Source organism: Merops nubicus, unplaced genomic scaffold (assembly GCF_000691845.1).
Source record: "Merops nubicus isolate BGI_N331 unplaced genomic scaffold, ASM69184v1 scaffold6762, whole genome shotgun sequence".
Lineage (NCBI taxonomy): Eukaryota > Metazoa > Chordata > Aves > Coraciiformes > Meropidae > Merops > Merops nubicus.
Window position 1 is genome coordinate 16,408 of NW_008595523.1, and position 24,034 is coordinate 40,441.

Below are 24,034 nucleotides of genomic sequence, written 5' to 3' on the forward strand. Positions count from 1 at the left end.
TACCAGTGATCAACGCAAGAAAAGCAAACTGCTTCACAAAAAGAATTTGTTATTGCTGAAAATAAACTCAGTAGGTATTGGAAGCTTTCAAAAGTGAAACATCTCTAAAGTTAAAGGTATTAAAAACTGCACTGTTGCATAGACTATTTTTGTGCAGGTTGTGCTATTTAGTTAATTGTAGTCATTGAAATCTCATCATAATAGCAAGGAACTATCAGATGAAAACACTTGATTCCAAAGTTACTGCTGCTTGCACCAGATCTCCTGTGAAAGTACTTAACTGCCCACAGGAGGAGAACACATGCCCCAGTGCTCAACTTAGGCATGCTGGGATGTCTGAGATCATCCCCAGAACCTTCTGGGGCACTACACAAACCTCAGGCATAGCTCATCCACACTGAACGAGAAGTGGAAGCTCTCAGAAACAAGGCTGTAGTTCATGTTCTCCTCATTCTAAGCAAGCCAACTCCATGATGTGTGTTCCAACTGTCTCACCCAGTTTACATGTATTCCTTATACAACTCACCACAGGTTGATTTTCTTACACATGTGTAGAAGGTGTGCACATGCAAAGAGTGTTAACCAAGGCGTTTACACAGCATTAGCATCTGTTCTCCTAATTCTACGCAAGCCAACTCCATGATGTAAGGTGTGATCCAGCTGTCCCACCCAGTTTACATGTATTCCTTATACAACTCACCACAGGTTGATTTTCTTACACATGTGTAGAAGGTGTGCACATGCAAAGAGTGTTAACCAAGGCGTTTACACAGCATTAGCATCCTGGATTTCAGGAAATCTTAGTTAAAACTTGTGAGAGATTTCATTGTCAAACATTTTGCAACAATACACTTGTACTATGGACTTGTGTTTTAAGGCAAGTTGACATGAAAAGCAGGTTCAGCTTTCAGCTAATGCAATGAAGCAACAAAGCATTCTCTAGAGCCTTCATATTTTTTAGAAGGAAAGATTTTGTTCTTAATTGTCTTGTTTAGTTTTGTAAAAGACAAACTTGGGCCAGGTTTATTTTTGAATGGACTAGAACAACTGCTTGGTTACTGTTGCACTTTCAAAGCAATACCTAGAGCACCAGAACTCACATGGAGTGGGAGCGGTGTTGCAGCCGGCTGAGGGACCGAAGCAGCTTACAGGGATCATCCCCCTGCCAGGGCAGTCCTTTTATACTTGCGATGATCTGCTCATGCATGTCTCTAAATGATCCACAGCACAACAAAGATGGCAAAGGTGCACAGCCATGAGAGAAGGGGGGAAAACAGGAGTTATAAACCCAAGAGATCCCATCACCAAGTGTGCTCTGAACAGCAGCAGGTCAATCCCAGACTACTTTTTCCTAAGCATGAATGATTCTGATATCAAGTCATCACTTTCTGCTCTGTCAGTGCCCTAAAATATAATTACTAAGGTTTCACAGTGAACTTACTCTCTACCTTTTATGTAAATTCTTGAGCCATCAATTCAGAAAACAGAGGGAAATTTAGCAAAAAGTACTTAATGGGCAAGGATCCTTTTTGTTAAATTAAGCAGCCTTTTCAGATAGATAGAAGCTTCTTTATAATGAAGCAGTAAATATTTTCATATAGAAATTTGACTACTAAAATGAGGCTGCTTAAACAGACATATCAGAAAAGTTAAAAAAAATGCTATTTCAGGAATACTTGATGAAATATTCTTTCATTTCCATTTCAAACTTACTCACACGTTCAGATTTTCAAAGTAAGCCTGGGATGGTCCCTAATTTGTGGCAGATTCCATTATTTTAAACATGCACCGTGCTTGTGAAGTGTCTTGGCACAGAACTTACCTTCTTTACTCTCCAGAGAGGCACAAACCAAAAAATAACAGAAGCGTAAGAATCACTTCTGCCTGTTGGATGCTATCATCATTCTGAGCTGCTCACTGAGGCAGCAACACAATTACACAGTTGCTTGGTACCTCTGAACATTTTGAATATCAAGATTTTTGGTCAAGATATCACAGGGAAACAGAAACATTATGCTATGACAAATCTTTTCACCCAAACTGTATCTTTAGTTCTTAGATGCCACAAGTGACAGAGACTGTCCAGGATGAGGTAATTATGAAGCAGCATGAAGTAATTGCTTTACTTGTACTTCCTGGCTTCACTTTTACACATAGCATGCTCAGAAGTCAGCCTGTCCAGGAATGTGCCTCCCTGGCCTTTAAATTCAGGCTTATTTCTACTTACTTCTTGTTTTCATAAAAAGAAATGATGTCTTCAAAAGCATTTATATCGAAATCCTCAGAACAATCAAATGAGAAATCAAGCATTGAGCAGCTGCAAAAGGAACATGTATAACACCTAAATACCCCATAGAAAGGCAAATGTGCCTACGCAGAGCAACATGTGGAGGTAGTTCTGTAGGACTTGCCCTGCCTCCTAATCATATCATAAGGCTGCAAAAAAACACAAGTGCTCTTACAAATCCTTCAGCGACACAGACTAAGTGCAGAGGAACACATAACACTAAAAGCAACATTGACAAAGCACAAAAAAAATCAAAAACCCAGGTGTAAATGGTACTGAGGCTACGTCACCAACATTTAGTAGTGCTGGGTCTTACATAAAATAAGCTAGAGTATTGTTTTGATAGTATTAAAAAGCCAAGCAAAACAAGACAGAAGAAATAAAACTTGCTATCCTTGTGGAAAGATCTAGTTGACATTTGATACATGAAAAAGCAACTCAGCAGTTCAGATCTTTTCCCTGATAGGGGTTAAGTACGTGTTTCTCACCGATAAATTTTTTCTACTGGTGTATTTGATCTCTGGAGTTCTCCAAGGGGAACTCTGGGTCCTTGACGTACCACTCCTGTTATGAAATAATCAACAAGTTGAACTTTGACAAAGATAAGCAAAACAGGCAAAAAAATCCCCCACCAACTGTAACAAGAAATATGTCCAAGGGCCTGAAGATTTTGTCTAGTACTTTAGCTATCCAGCTAGACCACTTTGTTTCTCACACTCCCTGCTACTATGAAGTAAATTGCAGCTGCTCAGAGAAGCTTTATGCAATTAATATTTAATCCTCAGTACTCGTTTGAAACTTCAGGGAGGTCTGAAGATTAAAACCATTGACAAGACGAGCATGCACACTAGAATTAGTAATATCTTCCCCAACTTCTACAAACAGGACTCCAGATCTGGCACAACCTGCTGGAAATGGTGCATTGCTTAGAGGAGGAATTCTGAACAATCTCCGATAGAACAGATCTCTTTGGTGGGAGAATGTTAAGTCATTGTCACAAGCCAGTTTTGTCCTCAGTGCCAATCCAAAATCACACCTGGACGTGCGTAAGGTTTTGTCGTAAACTAATTCTGCCCACGGTTGTATGTTATTTGAAAGCTCTTCCAGAGCATTTTTTGCTGCCATACCTGCAGTCCTCTGAGCTCTCTGGCGGCCAGCTGCTGCAAAGACAGCCATGGCCTGGATGGCTGCACGCAGCACGGCCCAGCGGAACACGGCCACAGGGTCCATCCCGATCAGCTCCCGCACGTAGGCGCTGTCGCTGCCCCGCAGCAGAGCAACAATATCGGGCCTCATGTAGTCCATGTTTTTCTCTCTGAAATCCTGCAAAACAGGCCCATTGAACCACAAGCTCTCAGGACAGCTGTGTTTTGATCCAAGATATTAATCACTATTTGGAATAATTCATTGTTCTCAATAATTCTCACTATCGTGAGCTTCATCTTCCAGTCTACACCACCACCAAGAAAGAATAATCCGAATACATCTGAGGACACATCTGGATCCAGCCCATTCCCAGCAAATTTTCCACACCATAACAAAAACTATCAGAAAGGTAAAGGATATTTTTTTTGGTGACCATCAGATCCAACACCTACTTTTATCTGGTATTTCACTTTCCCAGCAAAGTGTCGAATAATGAAAGCAGGCTCCATCACCGGCGTTCCCACAAAAAACTTGTTCTCCTCATGCTGCTGTTTGAACTTTGCAAGTAGCGTTTGGTTGGTGGCATGCGGAAAACTAGGAACACAAAACAGAAGAGGTCAGCTATTTTTCAAATCCAGGTACATTTATTGAGGTGCTAGATGACAGAATGACAAACACCTAGTGAGCCTTGTGGAATGTACTGTATCGGCCAAGATCACTACACTTTAGCTGAGACTTATAAACCTGCTTTGAGTTTTAAAGGTGGGTGTAATTTCTGGACCAAAATCAAACACAGCAGAGTATTCTGAGGTTAAGTGTACATCAATGCTTCCTCCCACTTCAGTCACGTTTAAACTGTTTACCATTTTTGCTACTTTATGTTCCAAAGACTTACATACATGCATTTTATTTTAATTGTAATTCCACAGTAAAATGCAAAAGTCAAAGTTTCTAAGTTGGCTTAAGCCCAAGGTCAATTTTAGCATCCATTTATATCACCTCCATACTGGAGTCACTAGAAGCAGAGTGTAGAGCATAGTCATAAGATGCCCCTTTGCTTCCCACAACATTCCTCTCCTCTTTAAAGCACTGTATTTCTGTTCCATTTCACAGACCTTCCCTCCTCCCTGCCACACTTTTTTTCAGAATACATTTGTTGCTTACTTGCTTTCTTCATCCAGAAGATAGAAGAGGCCAGTGGGCTTCTTGCTGATTAAGTGAATGCAGGCCACATTATCAGTATAGTCAATATTGTGCCAAGTGATCCCTTCACTCTTATATTCCTCCTGTGTAGCTCAAGAAAATTCCCTCATCAGTACAGTGCCCTGACCTTTAATGTCCTGTGGTCTAAGTGCTTCAAAGACATCCTTGAACAGCTATGGCAAGTTGAGTTTGTTAGTGCAGGCAGCAAAACAAAAATAAGGAACATTTATAAATAAGACCAGAACAGCAGCATATTGGGTCAGATCAAAGGTCCACCTAGGCAAGTCACTCAGCAGATGCTTGGGGTAAAACTATTTAAAAACCAAAGCAGCAAAAAGAATGTTTTCTTGTGCCTTCCCAGCAATCACCACTCTACAAACCTGGAGTTAGATATTTCATCTACATCATTACATTAAAACCCTAGGTAGACATATATTAGAGGCATTTAAGTCTATTTTTCTCTTCCATAGTTTTTTTATTATTTGAAGTGACAAATAGTTAATACCAAGTTCCAGAATCTCCAAATTGCACTGTCAGACAAAATAACAGACATTTCAAAACAGGCCTACAATATTTATTGTGTAGTTAAGCCCTACACAATTATATCATAACTTCCCTATGGAAGCAATATATATCATTTAGGTTCAGAAAATTTGGAGCTCTCTGACAAGAGAATGAGAAGCTTTTCTCCTGAAATGACAACACATCAAATGCTTGACACAATAAGCTTCCTATTTGGATATGTAACAAAAAGATCAGTTTCTCTTAATGCTGTAAATGCCTACAGAAAATAAAAACAACACTAATTATACAGTACTAGTGTAAAAAAAAAAAAAATCACAGAAAATTAAGTTAAGTTTTATGTTTAACAAAAGACAAAGAGCACTTCTATATGATGATAAGAAATGGATTATTTTTAACAAGGTAGAACTCAGTCTCCCTAACGACAGACTGCTCAGTGTGCACGCCACATCAGAGCTGAAATGCCATTTTCCACAGACAAAAAAGCCTTTCTTTAAAAAGATATAGAGATCCCCCCTGAGGGCCCTCATGCTGCAGGAGATACAGGAAATGGGTCATTCAAGGATTAAGCTTATTTCGAAAAATGGCAGTAGAAAAAAAGAAAACAATGTAAGTATTTATGCTAGTTAGCAGGGATGGCCACCTCTGTCATGAGTTACAAGACAGGGACCTCAACATTATGTTTACATACACAGTTTGTATGTTTGGTGATTTTCTTCTCTTTAAAAATACTTGTTTAAAGTCATCTGCATGTTGTTGACAAAATACCATATACTACAGAATGACTTTTCAGCAGACTGATCCAAGAATGCTTTAGCATAAACCAGAAAAAGTCCAAGTCTAGAGCAAAACCCCCCCCCAAACCTCAGTCTAGAAAGAGGATGTGTTGGCTCTTGCAGCGCCCAAAGCGCTCTGTGAGACGATACCACCTGCAAACAAGTAAATCAACACACACCAGTAATGCCAGGATTTCAGAACTACTGCCAATGTCAACATAGTTGTATCCCCTAAATGCAGTCAGGTGGAAGAAGTAAGAAGGATTGTTTATTAAATATTTACAGACTGACAAAAACAAGAGAAACTGTTTCCCAATCGTTAAAACAAAACCCCGAAACGAACACCTCACCTATCATTAAAACAAAACAACAACAAAACAAAAAAAGCCTGAAACAAACACCTCACCTACAGATTTTCTGTCTCAGACTTCAAAGTTTCATCTGAATTCTACCTGGGATGGCCTGAATGTCTTTTCAGTTTCTGGCAGTCAAGCAGAAACCCAGTGCTAGCCCTCTGAAGAAAGACCCTGCTATCATGAGCATATGTAGATCACTACAGACAGTAAAGCTACAACTTCTGAACAATAACAAGCAATACTAAACCAAGAAATTAAAAAATAAGACTTTTGGAAATATCTTCAAGCAGTCATAAAAACTATGCCATGGGATTTTGCAGAATAGTGGCTAAATTCACATAATATGAGCACTTTCAACAACTCTTGAGTTCTTACCTGTTCCAATTTGAAAATGTGTTGATTGAAATAATACTGAAGCTGCTCATTTGCATAATTTATACAGAACTGTTCAAAACTGTTGGTTTCGAAGTCTTCAAATCCAAAAATATCAAGTACACCAATGGATAAACACTAAAAGAAGACATGGAAATCCAGTTAAGCAATCTGTCATACAGTGGCTTAGCCACAACAGGTAACCATTACAAAGTGCACATGCTCATAGCTTTTGAGTGTTTAACAGTCATAGAATTCTAGAATTGTTTGGGTTGGAAGAGACCTTTAACATCATTGAGTCCAACCATCAACCCAGCACTGCCAGGTCACCACTAAACCCTCAGCATCACAACTCCATGGCTTTGAAAGCCCTCCATGTCTATTGTAAAAACACAGATGATTAATATTACCCAAGAAATTTACCACAGGCTTTGGAAGAATCAACATTTATCCCATCTTTTTATGTCATCTACAGCTATTGTCTGTTAGCTCTAAATACACAACTCTCCATGAAGACTTGTTTTTGTGAGAAACTTACTGTAACAGACTCCTCCATGTCCTTCTTATTAAGGAGTGCATGATTAATTCGCAGAACAATCCAGTCAAACAGAGCACTGTACAAGGACTTTGCCATTGAATCACGAGCTGTTATTGCCTACAGATGAAACAACTGTCAGAACTTTGTTTAAAAAAAGCATTTCTATCTCAGACCAATGTCACTCACAGGTTACAAACCTAGCAGAGAAAAATCAAAATTTTCCTTCAATGCTGACTTCTAACTTCCCAAATATCCCTCACTAAATGTGAAAGTACACCATACTAGCTTTTTTTGTCAAAAAAAAAAGGCATATTTCAATTAAAATCATTCTACTAGTGTTCTTTTACTCACCTCATTGAGACTATATGGCAAAATAAGCTTATCATTAGCAGTCACAGTTTTTCTTTTGGTTAGCACTTCTACTAGGATTTCTCGTTTGACCTTCAAAACAAGCAAGAACAAGAGTTAGTGTCACCCTCAAATTCCCCAGCAAGGAATCTGATAGCAACAGTGGACACAATTTTCTCAGAGAAGCACCAAGCTCTTTGGCAGCAGCTACATTTTTATCATTTCTCAACAGCTTTCCAAATTCAACTTCTTTACATGATTCTCAGCTTTGATTCTTTCAGATGTTTCCTTATAATGGCAAAGGCCAACTCTCCACTAAATTTATTCCTGCTCAGCTCTGATTAGCAAGTAAACAAATTTTAATTCCCCATGCTATGGGCTATATTCCATCCTTATCCCAAACCATTTCACCCATTTAATTAATTTTCCTTCCCAGAAGACAAATGTTGTGGAATTATCATAAACTAGGTCTAAATATAGGCAAGAAGATGAAATGCTGAGGCAGAGCACGACAAAAAGGTGTATCAAATGTTAGAGCTGAAGAGATATACTCTACTTTCAAAAGCTGGGAAAGAATGTCCAACACTTCAGGAGGTCCTACTTCCAACCCTTCATCACGACCTGTCGCTTTCTTCTTGTACGTAACGTTGCCCAAATAAAGAATAGCTGAAAGTACTGAAAAAATCCTAAGGAAGAAAAATTGAATCTTATAAGAATTTTTCTTACGAGTTCATTATACAGAGATGAAAAGACTTATTTCTACTTCAAGGATTTATCTGTAAACCCTCAAATACTCAGGTCTCCTTGCTTCCCACTGGATTAAATGTGATCCTAAATATTATACATACATAAATACATACACCCTTTACTGCAATTCAGGAACATTAACTAGCTATCAATAACAAAAGCTTAAAGGATTCTACTCACTGTTTTTTTGTTGCTGAAAGGAAGCCAACCATCTCCATGGCTTGTTTTAATCTTTCAAAGTCATGCCGGAGATCTTCTCCATCTTCAATTTTCAAGTTATGCTGTGAAGAGAGATTCATAACTAAAGGCAAAGGACAAAGCCCAAATGTCACGAGAAAACAAGGATGATCTGTTCTGCTTTCCTTCATCTTTAACACAACAGACAGACAACACTTACCAATGCATTGGTAAATCCCTGTCACTGATTACCTGGTTGAGGTAGAAATAGTCTTCAGGTTGCTTGAGGTGAAATTCTTTACGCTCTTCCTCATTGACTCCAAGTAGCAAGTAATAAAAGACATGGTAGTTCCTACAAAGCAAATACATTTCTCTTTCACTAAAACATAATGGATTTCTTTTACTCTGTATTTTAGATGTTCTTAACCTCTTGCACTGATTATAATTGTGTTAGCAAACTGTATTTATCTCTTACCTTTCATCTTTTTCTTGAGAAACGAGACGAGATTTTTCAAGCAGGTATTTTTCAACAACAGCCCTGAAGAGACAAAAAATGAAAAAAGCATGAGGGCAAAAGAAGAGACCTTGCAAAGTAGACAGCAACTGCCTGGAGAATTCAGATAATTAAATCTGCACTGAAATATAAAAGAGAACATCCTTGTGACTATCTGAATTCTAAAAGAAAATTTTCAGTATGTGTTATACTGTAACAAGGAGAAAGGCCTAAGAAACATCTGTCTTCTTGGGTTTAGTAGACATAACTGGAAAAAGGCAGACCAAGCTAGAAAAGTGCTGAGAAAAAACCTATATGCAGAAACAAGATATGCAGAGTGCTATCGTGTTATCTACCCTGAGGTTAACAGTTATCTGACAAGGAATGCAAAGACTACAAGACCCCAAAAATATACTGGGTAACTGTCTCGAGCTAACAACTCTGCTAGATTTCTGTGACATATGTCAGCCTAAAATGGAAGTCAGACAGACAGAAAATCCCTTATAGCTTGACAAAGTAATCTCCTAAATGATAATCTAAACTCCTTGACACATGGGCCAAAGTTTGAGCAGCTTTTTCTCATGCTGAAGACAAAACAAACCTATTCAAATTGTACCAATGTCTTGAGCTAGTAAGACTTCATCTGAAAAGACACCAATTCATCAGAACAATACTCAGCAAACGTGGCACAGAATTTCTACTCATTTATGTTAATGCCAGTTTGTAAACTACAAACATGAAGAGGAAAGCCTGTAACAAAAGTCAGTGACAGTGGTGACACTCCACAGCACACATCAGGTTCAGGCAGAACTCCACAACCAACACCAGGTGTTATGGCACTGAACCTGAACTAGCACAGGCACATCCTGACAATGCCTGTGACATACTGCTGTGGATCTTCCAGATGCAAATATTAAAAATTGAAGATGTATTTTACAAAGAAACACCTAAAAGAAATTATTTTATGGCATGATGTTAGATAAGTAAATACACAAGTATCTGCACACAAATCACTAACATCATCGTAAAAAACGGATTAAATTCTTCACTTGCAGTGAAAGTGCCCACTACTAGAGAAGAGAATTATAATCTTTGACTAATATTCAGGGACTACAGCAATATAACATTATAGCATCTACTACAGGGTGAAAAACAGAATTCTAAGACTCAGCTGTGACTACCATATATTACAAAAATCAATGGTATTGAATGTTCCATGCTTGAAATCTTTTGCTTTATCTGAAAGACAATTAGCTCATTATACGAGTTAATAATTAAGTAAAATTATAATTTTAGAGTCTTCTTTATCTCTGCAGCTGGTGTTGAAACTGTTTCTTTAAAATGGCTTCCTCAAATCTATTTCACTTCTCTCCAACTCCTCTTAAAAATTTGGGTCTTCTGTTTTTAATTGCAAAATGGACAGTGGGTGTTATGAAAAAAACTTCATTCAGCCCAAAGTTAAAGATGCAGCAGCAGTCAAACTCTTAACCTGGAATGGTTGTACAGCAAGGTAAGGATATCATGCATCACAATCCAAAAGGCTGAGAGTCCTGAAAATTCCACAGGCAAAAGCTCTTCTCACCTGAGAAGAGCCTCAGTAACGTGGCATTTTATATAAAATACTCTTCACCAATCCCTCCAGGCAGAGAGCTGAACCCCAGAAGATCCCCACACTGCACTTACCCCCGGACAATACCGTTCTCTAAATAGTTGACTTGAATAAACTTCCCAAAACGACTGGAGTTATTGTTATGTGCTGTTTTTGCATTTCCAAATGCCTGTAATAAAGGAAAATCAGTTAATTTTCAATTAAAGTATGCTAACACCAAGCTTTCCAAGCTCTTCTGGTCATCGTTCAGACTCCTGTTACCTTGCAGTATGAAAGTGTACTAGGGAAACAGCAGCACACAGGTACCAAAAAAGCATTTTAGGAAGCCTCCAATGTTCCTCACAGTTATATGTTTTATTATTTGTCCCATGCAATAATATTTGCAGGACTAAGGGAGAATACGTTTAGCTATTTTTAAGAGTCCAGGAAAGGTAAACCCAAATCAGCCTCAATCATTAACAAGTAAGACCTCAGAGAGGATTTTCAACAGGAAGATGACAGCACAATTGCCACGGAATTGCCTCTTCCATCAGAAAGCCACAGACTACATCCTATTCCCTACTGTATTGCTCCCACTCAAAAATTTCACAATAAACACAGTTTTTCTTTGTGAGAACAGAACATCACGATCTCGTTGATGAAGTCAGCGCATGAATTTTCAAAGCTATGTACTGCAAAAGCTGGAAAAAGACTAACAGAGAAACTTTGGTTTACAGAACCACGTCATACTCACTGGCCAGCTAATGCTGCTACACAACACCAAAAAATGTAGTTTCATTATGAGGTGTTAAGGAAAGAGGAAAAACAAGGTATGGCACAAACCCCAACTGTGCATCTTTAATACTTCTGGCTGTACCATGAGCTGACAGTTGCTACTACACATGTAACACAAAATATCCTCTCCATGAGCTACACGGAAGAACTATAAAAATAACTTATTACATCTAGAAGTCCAGTAGACTATCACCAGCAATTCCTGCCACAGATATTTCCTCTTAGAGCTCCAAGCAATTAAGGGCTCCATTAGGAAATCCGCCTCCCCTAATATAGAAATTTGTGGAATGACTTCACAGAACTGCCACCCTCTTCCTCCACACACACACACACATCCTGAGAGCGAGGGATGGGTGCCTGTACTGCACCCAGCACCCAGCTGAACTGCAGACACAGCACTGCCCATGGACAGTGCACCCCAGGAGCACTCGCCTCAAGACAGTCATAGGGTCTGCAAAGTGAAAGCCTTCCCTTTGCATCACTACTTCCAAACTTCATGTGTCTCCTGCCAGCTGCCTGGTGCTCAGAGAATCCCAGAAACCTCTTAGAAACTGGGAGAACACTCAGAGTTCTTCAGAGAACTTCTTTCTGACCCAAGGAATAAGCTGCAGGAGCTCTTCCTGTGCAGGGTGAGAACCCCTGAGGTGATTCAGCTGTAGCTTCAGACAAGCCAAGGGGCTGAGAGAGGATTTGTGTCCAGCAGTGCTTACAGATGACCAGTGCTGAGTTCATTTCTAGAGATCATGCTGCAGGTGATACAATGCAAACAGCATCTCCACTCTGATTTTTAATAAACAAAGCATTGACCAGAGTATTTTGCAGCTATTATAGAACAAATTATTGCCCAGGATTATTTTTTTGAGTGTATTTTGCATGCGTATAAATATTTGCATAAAATCCAAATCAGCTCCGTACAGTCACCAAGCACCACTAAACCAAAAGTGGAAGTCCAGTAACACCAGCACAGCAAATTGTCTTCTTCCTAAATCCAGACCTCTATTCCTCTCCCACTGCCAGTGGCTCAGCTGAGGAACATCCAACTTCCCACAGAGTATTAAAAGATCTGTTGTAGTGAACTCTGCTGGGCTGCAGAACAATGGAACTGCAAACTGATTCCAAAAAAAAAGACTTCTTATGAAGTTTTCTGACTTAAACCACCAGTTCACTATCCATTCACTAGTTATAGTCAAGAAGCCAAAATGCAGTGTAGCAAAATTTGCCACGTTATTTTTTAAATAATAAATATTTTGGCAATATAGAGTATAAGAAATCCCATAGCCCGGGCTTCCTGAAAACCTTTTCTTAGTGATTACCCATGTAAGCAATGAATACAGTTTAAAACTAAAGGCTCTTATGATCTCATGTGTCTGGTATTTAGTCAAAGCACACAGCAGATTCTTAAAAGCTGATCTAATATTATCAGTTTTTAGGAAAGTTTTCATGTACTGAATGGTTTTCTCATAAGAGCCTTTGACATCTACAACTTTTCTAAAGAACTTTCCCAGTCGTTTAACATTTTGGGTGAGGAATTTTATTGTTGTTTTGTAACATTTAACTTTGAACTCTGGCTGCTGCTACCATGTCCTTCCCCATACTTGGACAAGTTAGCTGTATAAGAAGGGACACTCCTGCCTGAAATCAGAAAGGTTCAAAAATTTGAAATGTTAAATATTTTGGCATTTAGCAGTTAGATATCTTCTACCAACTGTAGCTTTATAATACAAAAAAAAAAAAAATTACAGATAAGAATCAAGCTCCCATATTACCTGGCCATTGCTCTGCATGGAAAGCATCTTTCACAGATAATTCTAGGCAGGGACTATACATAGCTCAAATTCAAAATATCTTTCTGGTTTGCCTTTAGAAAGAGCCACCTACACCTTTACAAAATAACTTCAGAAAATGTAAGGGGACAATAGACAATTTCAGCTAAAATTTCTATAACCAAACCCATTTACTGTTTTCCCTTGTGATTCCATGAGGAGACATGAAACAAAAAAACTCATCAATGCAGAACACCAGCTACATAAAAAGAGAGTGAATCAAAAATAACAGAGCAAGGTCAGCAGGAACCAGAGTTGGGATGGCCTGTTCCAGGAGTCAGGAAGTCATCCAACCCATCCTCTTACCTTGGAATGCAAGAGGCATAAACTGGAGCTTGCTACTGTAACAGAGACAGCTTTAAAAGTATTGGGAAAGTGCCAAATTCTCTTTTATTTACTGTAAAAAGAAACCCCCAAACTGTGCACATGTTCAGGAACACAAGTAAAAATCTCACTTAACTCTTTCATAGCAATTGCTAAAATCTGAAAAAACTCTCAGAGTTTCTGTGTAAACCCCTGTAATCCACCAGCACTGCATGGACCAATCCTTTAACGTGCCCAGTGACACGAAGACAAGTCACACACCCTGGAAGAGGAAATGCTGGCTTCAGGGTTGGACTCAGTTTAGTGGTGGCCTTCACAAACATGATGCAAAATATCCACTCAAGGCAGAAATCCCAGAGTTCAGGGTAATTTTATGGTACAATGTCCTGGGGAAGTCTCAGCAATCCACGTGATAAGACTCTATACAGGACAAGGTGATTTCTCCCCAAGAGATGTGTGCAGCAGGGAAAACCATGCAGCACATTTCTACAAAAAAAAAAAACCCAGTAACATCCAACCAAATGGAAAAAGGAAGTTCCATTCCTCCTCCTCTGATTATGATTCTTAAAACAAACACATGCAGATAATACCCTCAAAACAACTACTTTCCCTGAAGTAGAACAGACTACACCCACTAAATATATATGCAGACTTTTATGGCAAACAACTGAAAACCAGAGTTGAAGCACGACTCAGCTTAAGTCCATCTTCTATCAAAACCACAGGGGCAACAGGACTGCAGTAAAGAAAACAGAGCTAACAGCAAATTGTTTTACTGATTACCACAGAATGGCAAAGCATAAGAATTTACTTTCTTCAATGGCCCTTAACAAGCCTTTTAACATGCTGAGTTGCAGAGAATCTCATCCTCCCACCCATCTGATTGTGCTGTCAATATTAATTCATATTTACAACTGCCTCCTTTAGAAGACCACTTAATGAATGCTTCCTGTTGGAATTCCCATTTTATTTGGGCCTTAATTCTTTCCAAATAGCAGTTCAGTGCCATTAAGAAATCAAGAACACATCCAAATGGAAATAAAGGATGCTTTTCAAAATAATACATGCAAAATTACAACCACCCCAGCATGTCTGTCTGTCCTGCCTCTCCTCAGCTTCCATTTCAGAGGAAAATGGACTTTCAGCACCCTAAGAAAGTAACTTCTGTAATAAACCCCAGGCACTAAGGGTTATGGTCTGACAACAGACAGCAAGCTAAGGGCAGCTCTGCTGTCAGAAGAGGAAGCTCCAATTCCCCCTTACTATGTCCCCTGCCATATGCTTCCACCCCCTCACTCAATTTTCTGCCACTTTACTAAATTAGTTGGCTTGAAGAATCTGGTAAGTTAACTCTATGTCTCCAAAATAAGTTTCAATTCTGAGATTGCACACGCTGCATTTTCTATCTGAAATATGTCTTTTAAGACAATTTTCCCTGATGAAAGGAAAATACACATTTCTTGGAAGCTTCTTAAGTTGCATGGAAAGGTTTCATTATGTTGTTTGAGGCTCTGTAAGAGAAACAAAGGTTTGATTCATTATTCCAAAGTCGACCAAACAATAGTTCCCAAATGTAAATTCTTTCTTAGGACTTGAGCCGTTTGCAAACTGAGCTTAACAGTCCATAGAAAAAGGCAAAACTCCAAGTCAGAGAACTATACTTTAATCACTAAATTTAGGAAAGGATAAAAAAGTCAGAAGTATCTTAAAACAGAGCCTGTCTTTATCTTCCCACCAGTTTTAAAGAAACTGCGCCTCACTAGAGATGATCTATGGCAGCCTGGTGAAACAATTAAACATGTATCTCAAAGTAACTCTGTATATCTCAGGAACCACTAAAACCCATCACAAACCACAGCTTTGGCTGTGCTGAAGCATCCCTGTCCCATGGAGGCAGCCAGCTTTTCAGATTCTTTCTCTAGACAGCTGCAAGCCATGCAAGTTACCTCTGCTTACTAGATCCTCAACAGGGAATCTTAGAAACAGCTCAGACTGGTCCTGAGATTGAGCAGGAAGAATCTGAGGATCAGAGACTAACCCATGACCAGCTTTCCTCTCACTAGTGCATGTGACAGCAGTTGTGCCAGTCCTGCATTTAGTTTTTAACCACGCTGTCTCAGCACCACGGACTTCACTCCTCAGATGTCTGAGAAGGCAACATCAAGCAATGTTTAAAGTCAAATCTCCTTCTGTGGTACAACTCCAACTCCATTCTTCAACGGAGCTGAAGTCTGGAAATTCTAAAATAAGAAGCCAAAATATTAACAATAGTTTACCTTCAAATTCCTTACAGATTTGAACAGAGATTAGTCAGCCAACACAGAAATGGGATTTGGTAAGAAATAAGTTTCCAAGTTTGTTACATAGGCAATGATAAAGTTATAAATCCACGTGCATAACACACTAGCACTGTTCACCTCTGTGATAGAATGCTTGCTTTAACTCCTTGAACTTTTACAAAAGGTCAGCCTATAAGCAGACACATGTTACTTAGGTGTCAGGAAAATTAGAGGTCACTGAAAAGCGGAAGTTCTGAGTGAAAACGCAACCAAATTCTACACAAAAAAGAGCCAGGGCAACAGACTTCAGTCCAAGCTACCTTCTCACCTTTCACGAGGACTCAAAATAAAACTTAAAAATTGAACAAAACACTCTCAAATAGTTGAGGCACACTACAAAACTGTTCATGCAAAAAGTCCCCTGAAACATCCATTTAAGAAAAAATCCCTTAAAACCACTTCAGTTCCCTTAAGTAAAAACCCAAATGAGTCACCACGGTTGGATTTAGAAGTGACCAGCTCTTAACAGAAGAGCTTATCATCAGTTTGACTTCCACAAAGCACAGTGAGCTTTCTGGACATCCCACTCTGAGACCAAGACTTGACTTGGTTGGTGGTTCATGACTGACAAATACCCTCAAAGAAGTAGAACGAGAAGTTTCTCTGAGAACTTCAGAAAAGAGTCTCATATTTTACACATTACATACTCCAACAGCCATGTCAAAATTTGTCTGGCAAGTTTGCAAGCTAAGCTTTCAGTTGGTCATCACATTTCTAGCAAGACTATTTTCTCATGGAATACATTACTAAAGGCTCAGTGGAAGCCCTGAAGAAGCTGCAGTACTTATGACAACCAATCTCACCATAGAAAATCACAACTGTCCCTTCAGGAGCACTCCCAGACCTACCCAGGATCTACCCCTGACTCCAGCAGTTACTGATTTTCATTCTGAATCTAGGGATATGTGCATTTTGCATGCAGTGGATGAAGATCTTCCACCTCTGCCTGCTCTGGCACTGCTGTATCACATCCGGCAGCCTGGGATCTGAAACAGTTAATTTTGTCACAGGCAGGGAGATCAGCTGATCAAACAGCTCTTTCCACAGTCACCTCTTCCTGTTTTCTGTTTAGAACTGCAAGCTTGAACTCCAGCAACCAACAAACCTCAAACAATTTTACTTCTTCTTTCAAGCAGCAGAAAGCAAGGCAAAAAAACCCTCACACATATTTCTCATTCTTTACAGAAAACCTTTCAAATCACATATATAAATACAACACATTTCAAATTTTAACTTCATTGCTTTTCCACACAGTAAAAGCTTTAATTTTTTTTCATCAGGTGTTTTTACATTTGAGAATATTTAAACCTAAAAATTTACAGTGGCCACATTCAACCTCCTCGCTCTTGAAATTTTGTTGCAGGTGATCATTACATCCACAGAAGCTTTTCCTTCCAAATGGGAGAGTGAAAAGGAGACACTGAGGTCTAAAAGATCAGTTACCTGATGCAGGGCAAGCCATGCCCCCTCCTCCTCACCTATTTAGTTTTGCTTTCTGTTAGAAATGTTGTAGCAATTAAAACCCAACACTGACTCACACTTTCTCCCCAACTCACAATGTTGCTCTCTGCAAAACAATTTCAAAAGGAAATAACTCCCCTCAAAAAGTGAATTCACAAAAATGCTGCAGGCCATGCTGACACACAAAGGCTCAAGTGCACTGAGCATTTACTGTTTCAGTGGAAGAATGTTTTCATAAAAACATTTACTTACGATTTGATTCAAATGCTATCAAGATTTTATGATAAAAACCACAGGTAACCTCTGTCCCAGAATATTAGCATTTAGTGGTGAAAAGTTAAGTCAAATTTAAAAGCAACAGGAAGTCAACTGAACGGAAGGATGAATTAAGGAAAATCAATTAGAAGCAGTCCAGCAACACTGCCAAATGCCACTGCAGCCCAGTGATATTTAAAGCCTAAACCAAGTAGGTGATTCTCAAAAACAGTATTCAACAGCAGTTATTTGAAGTTTTCAAGAAATAGCTTTAACAGAAGGCAATTTTAGCATAAATTTACCTCCAGAACTGGTCCAGCTCCTAGAATAGTTCTCTCCACACCACTCGCGTACCCTTTCTGGCTCAGTGCTGTGAGGCAGTGGATTAAGAAGTTTGTGCTTTGGGTTTTCCCAGACCCACTTTCACCTGATATAACTATGCACTGATTAACATGTTTTTTAAGCATTGTGTGATAAGCCACATCAGCAATGGCAAAAATATGGGGCTCCAGCTTCCCAAGCTGATGATTCTCATACATCTTGACATACTTGGGATTATAAATGGGCAGGAACTTGAAGGGATTAATGGCAATCAGAATGCTTCCTGCATAAGTGTAAATTTTGTGTTTTAGGAAGCGGCATTTGAGATTCTCTAGGAGAGTTGTCTCAGTTAGGTTGGGGAGATTGCACAAGTCATCAAAGTCCTCCTGATGCCAGGGGAGAAAACCCCTTTCAACCAACCGCCGAGCATCCGTCTCCTTGGAAAGCAGCTGCATCTGGACGTATTTGATGGTCCCATCAGTGTTCCTTTCTTGCAAAAGAAAGTAGTACCCATCCTGTTGTGGATGCTCATCCTGAGCACGACGAGGCCAAAGTAAAACCCTATGAACTGGAGAATCATTTATATCAAGTACCCATTCTTCACCACCCGATTCTTTCACTTCCACAAGCACATAATGCTTTGAGACATCCAAGTTTAAGATATTAATCACATCCTTGATGACATCTGATGAGGTGCTGTCCTTGGTTGCTGTTACTTTGCAGCAGGGAGCACTTTCTGTTGAGAGTTGAGGGTAAATATGAAGATTATAGGCTGCCTTTGCCTGGCAAACTGCACTGTCAGCATCTTTTAAACTCATTCTGTCCCAAATGGGCTTCAGTCTTCACCCTTGCTTAGTATGCAGTGCCCATCATCTAGAAAAGAAAAAAGAGTCAGGTGTTAAAAAAATTGTGTACAAGAGGTACTAGGGCAAGGGAATATTTCCTGGAGGATGAGAATTAAGCTATTAAATTGGCAAGTTATTAAAGTACCACTGATGTGCCTAAACTGCATTATTTCAGTCTGCTTAGCCTGTCCTATGGCATGGAGAGCTGCCACAACATCTATCCTCTCCTCATTTCTTCTAGTCCCATGCCATCCCTTCCCCCTGTTACAGCAGCACAAACATTCACACAGCCACAAAGCAAACTGAACTGGGATAAATGTCCAAATTAAAACTTCCCTGTTGCCCCAGGTTAGTTTTAACCCAGGTAATTTCCCTGACCTGTTTCACTGTATTGCTTCACAAACATTTATTTGTCCTCCCACAGAAACCTTCCCTTCAGGCTGCACAAGCAGCCTGACATAGAATCAGGGTTTGGCAGTGACAGTTTAGAGCAGCCATGAGCTGTGGCAGAAGGAGCAGTGCTGAGCTGCAAGGAAGATGACATTTCTGACACTAAGATCCACGCATTTTTCTCCATTTCCCCCAACTGACCTCTTTTCACAAAAGGTACAAGAGAAGCACAGTATTTACCTGCACTCAACTTTAAGGGACCAGTGCCAGTACTGCTGTCAGCTCCTCCTAACCCTGCATTCCGTAGTGTTTTCTTGAACACTAGGTTACCCAGACAAGAGACTGCTAATTTTACTTGAGTGAACCACATCCTTGGTACAGAAAGGTTTTAACCTGCTTTTTATCTTCCATTTTAGGCAACAAAGTAAAATTAGTCTTATTGCAACTGCTTTTCGATTCCCCTAACAAGATCCCAATAAACCCACTTCAGCCACAAGCCTTCATACCTATCACATGAACTCTTTCCTCACTGGGTTTCAGGAACCTTATGCCTAAGTCACCAAAAATCATTTCTTTTGCTTGTTTTTCCTTCCTTCCACCCCTGACGCAGGCCAGCAATCTAACCCCAACCTCACATCAAACTCACGGAAGTCAACCTCCTCCTCACTGTCAACTGAAAAGCTTCTAGACTTGGTAACAGTCTGTGCTTCTGCCAGTGATCCTTCTCTCAACAGATCACCAAGACCAGCTTCCTTACACTGCTTTAGAGCAACTGTTCAATAAACTTACCCACTTTAACGGCCTAGAAAACTTCATTCCAGAAAATCAGCTCCATTTTTATTTCAAGAGCAAAGTATTCTAATCATACACTTATATCCTGAGTATACGTACAAAGAGGAGGCAAGAAGTGCCAATGAAGTTGCTTTTTGCCACTAAAGAACTGCACAGGAACTTGCATAAGACCACAAAGAGTAATCATTTCAAATGAAAATCAGCAGAGTAATGAATCACTTCACAGAAGCATATGACATAGTTCTGCCTCACGAGCAGCCTCAGAGGGGAGAGCTCTGCTTCAAGGGAACTCTGAATAGTAAGCTTACAGACGACACTGTTATGCAAGCTGGACCATTTTCGGTGGCTACTCATCAAAAGGAAGGCTGAGCAAGCCACAGACAGCAAGACAAACCACAGCAGATCCCTGGCCAAGCTGTGTGATCCCTCTGAGAATTCCACACCCCCCGTTACATTTCATTCTTCATTCATTACGCTTATTGCAAGAACTTGGTCACAGAGAAGGACGGACCAGTGACCTCAGATTTCCCTCTCCACTTCCCACCATTATCACTGGCTAGCGAGTCTGAAATGCCTTTGAAGTAATTATGCAAATGTAAAGCATTCTTCATCCAGAGATGCTCAAACACCTTAACATCCAGTAGAATCTACACACTAGACTGTGGTTCATAGGGAAGATGAATCTGGAACACAGACAGAACCAAAAAAAAAAAGAACAGTGATCATTTTCCTCCCAAGTTAGCCAGGCAGTCCAAGGGAGACAGTCTTGTACAGACTTCCTTTTTTTCCCCCCAGCAATTAGTTTCAGACACAGTTTGGTATGACAGAGGAAGTCCCCTCAGTAAGCATTTTCACCAGAACAGCACCCTAAGGAACGTGGCACCAGCTTTTTGCCCATGTAGATAAGCTGAACTTAGGTGCTGATCTCCAACTTTACTCATGTACATTTCCTAACCTCATCTCATGTCTGTTATCAAGACCTATCTGGTATGTGGCTCAAGACTCCCAGATCACACTTTCCAAAGAGGAAACTGGAACACAGATGACCTGTGTGCTCCTGGTGAAAAACCCAGACCAGTTCCAGTAAGCAGCAGAACAACAGCTGGCAGTGTCTGCTCAGGTGTGTACAGCTGAGAAACCAGAAAGACAAAGGCTTCTCATCCCAAAGATTCCCAACCAGGCACCATGCAGGCATCAACCTGAACAAATCTATGCTACATATGGATTTCTAAATGAGGCAGTCATCATACAGCTTGATAGAAGTTCAGGCAGACACCCATCGCTCCATAGGAATGATCTGGAAGATAATCTGCAGTAGAAGGGACTTGCTGAGGTGGGATTGCAATGCACGGTCACACCAGCAGTAAACAAAGGCCATCAGCACAACACTGCCCCATTTTAACCAGATGTGAAATCCAGACACTCCTTCCTTGCTTTCAGCAGCACTGGGCTTTAAGATTGCTCTTTGCTCAACAACTTAAACCAGATCTGCTACTGTGAATCATGTAATACTGCTTATAAGGCTTTAAGAAAAAAAAATTGTCTAAATGTCACTTAAGAGTAGCACCCAGTCACTATTAACTCCTTTTAAGCAATTCTGCTTTTGTTACCTACAGTTTATCTGAAAATGCACTACATAGGCCCCAGAAGAAAGAACATGATGCTTAAATTCTTCTATCCAAGAGTGAGAATATCTAGTCATTACCAGAGGTTTGATGAAAACCTGTTAGCCTCCAACTACTTGTGATTTTCTTAGAAAGGGTATCAAAAGATTTTCTTAGAAAGGGCATCAAATTATTTGATGATAATACTACTCTGAAAGAGACAGACCTCTGACTTTATACTGAACAATATTTCAAGGCACAAATTAGAACATAAAAGCAAAAGAGCACACACTGAACAGGTCACAAATTGGTTACCTAACGAATCCCAGTATTCAACTAAGGACAGGGTATCATCAAGCAACTGAAGAATTAGATTCTAATGAAATTGGATTCCTGGCACCAAAGTAAACATATTCATGATGATTCTAAAAGAAAAGAATTACTGATAAAGAATGTATCACAGAGAGATTGAGAAGGAAATATGTAATTACAAAACCTAGACCAATGGTACAGTTCAGTAGTATAGGAGCAAGAAAACATGCTGAACAAATTTCAGCTCAGTTTACAGACATCTAACTTCAAATTTATCCAAGAAACAATCCACACTGGAGTGATGGAATAGGAGCTATCCTGAAATAAGCTTGAAAACCAGAGCAAGCAATCATCTAAACATGGTACTCTACTATGACACCACAAGCATGACAGCAAATGCAACTCCCAGACAAACATTAAGGGAATATATAGTTAGCCATATTACCCTTGTACTCAGAAGGTACTTGAGCAATACTGCATCTAGAATATATCCAAAATTCAGTTAAGAAGCTGAGATAAGAACAACAACAACAACAGAAATCTGTTGGAAAATAACCCCTTATGGCAAAATACTCCAGAAGCTTTGTCTATGAGTAACACACAGAGCAGACTGGTATCAGTCTAAGTCCTTGCATGGGGAACTAGAGTTTGGTAACAATCCCCAGCCTGGAGGACAAAGCTGTGGCACAGGCCAGTGGCTGGAATTCAAAGCAAGACAAACTCAGGCTCACATAAGGGATGTGTCACCAGAAGGCTGCTCTACACTGCAAAAACTCAACTGACACTAACAGCAAGGCCTGAATCAGCCAGTCCCCAGTTAAAGATGTGTCTCAATTAGAACAGTTATTTAGGTATCCCCTTTTCATTTATGTCAAGAGTGGTCTGAACAGTTGATTACAATTCCTTCTAATTTTATGATCTCTAATTATGTAGAAAATCTTTAAGCAATTGAAATCAATGTAATTTGGCTCATCAAGGAAGCACAAGCCTGAATTCAGGTGCAGAGAATACTGGAAGTAAAAGGAGAAATAGAAGAGTAGAAGGTAATAATGAAACCACACTGGTCAGCATGCAAACCAGCAAACTCAGGCAAGCAGCAGCCTAACCACCACTGCTGAGTTCTTCCTGGAGGTGGAAATTCTGCAAAGTTACCTCAACTGCTTTCAAAATCTGTTCTTATAAGAACCCCCTTTCCAAGGCACAGGGAAAAAACAGAGCTGTGTGTTAGAGAATTTAACAAGTGGGAGGCAGAAGCTGGCACTAGGTGCACATCAACTAATTTTAGACTTCACATTCAGACTCCTTCCTGTTTTCCTTAAAATGTTTGACTTTTCACAAGCCTTTTGTAGCACAAGGATACATCTTTACCACACTTCAACTTTACTAAGGGCAGTCAGCAGCATCTACAAAACACAGCAAAGGATTATTTTTCACCATAATCCTGTTTTGCAGATGCAAACACAGGAGTTAGGCAAGCTGGGCAAGACAAAAAAGTCAAAAAAAGTTAGACATGCAAAACTTGTGCTTCTAACCTTTCATCCTAAACATTAATTCTGTGGCCCTAAGTGGGGCAACAGCTGCATGGGATTAGTGTGTTAAAGGATATGGCAATGGAGGATTTGCACTCAAGACAGTGTTTTTATTGTGCCAGTACAACACACACAATTTAATTGCACTTAAGTGAGATTGAAGAGAAGTAAATTCAAAATAGTGCTAGACAAATTTTAATACACTGTTCCAGTTACAGGCCACCTTACTCAGCTATCCTAGAATGATAACTCCAACAGGTCTAGAAAAATGGAACCAACCAGGCTAAAAAAAAAAAAATCTCTTTTCAGGCTTTTGTTACTTTCCTCTAACCCCACCCTTTGTAAGTTCTACAAACAGTGTATTTGTTAATACCACTAACATAACGACCTCACAAGATAACAGTCTCATGCCACATTTATTTTTATATTTCCTATCAGTTAGTACTTTCATTTGCTTATAAAACATGATAGCCCACTGCACTTAGCAAACAATAATCCAAGTGAACATGTGGCTGTACTATTTAGTGCATCACTGCAGGACTGATGATACTTGCCACTTCAGTCACTGAGTGACATTGTCCATTTAATAATGTAGTAAAACTCCAGAAAACTTCGCCCAAATCAGCACAGGGCATCTGTTTAGTTTAAATAAGGCCATAATTTGAAGCCACATATTTAGTCAATGAATCAC

The 24,034-nt window shown here is 39.6% G+C and overlaps 1 protein-coding gene across 1 annotated transcript in view; it reads right to left on the reverse strand.

Annotated features, from left to right (window-relative positions):
- Positions 1-18,689, reverse strand: part of MYO9B (myosin IXB) — a 33,621-nt gene extending 14,932 nt beyond the window's left edge. Inside the window, 14 exon segments of the mRNA XM_008936066.1 lie at positions 1,101-1,211; positions 2,776-2,851; positions 3,415-3,610; positions 3,886-4,027; positions 4,598-4,719; positions 6,666-6,800; positions 7,201-7,317; positions 7,552-7,641; positions 8,105-8,234; positions 8,476-8,576; positions 8,725-8,824; positions 8,948-9,010; positions 10,649-10,743; positions 17,853-18,689. Coding sequence (XP_008934314.1) covers positions 1,101-1,211; positions 2,776-2,851; positions 3,415-3,610; positions 3,886-4,027; positions 4,598-4,719; positions 6,666-6,800; positions 7,201-7,317; positions 7,552-7,641; positions 8,105-8,234; positions 8,476-8,576; positions 8,725-8,824; positions 8,948-9,010; positions 10,649-10,743; positions 17,853-18,689 — 2,315 coding nt within the window.
- Positions 18,690-24,034: the final 5,345 nt, after the last annotated feature.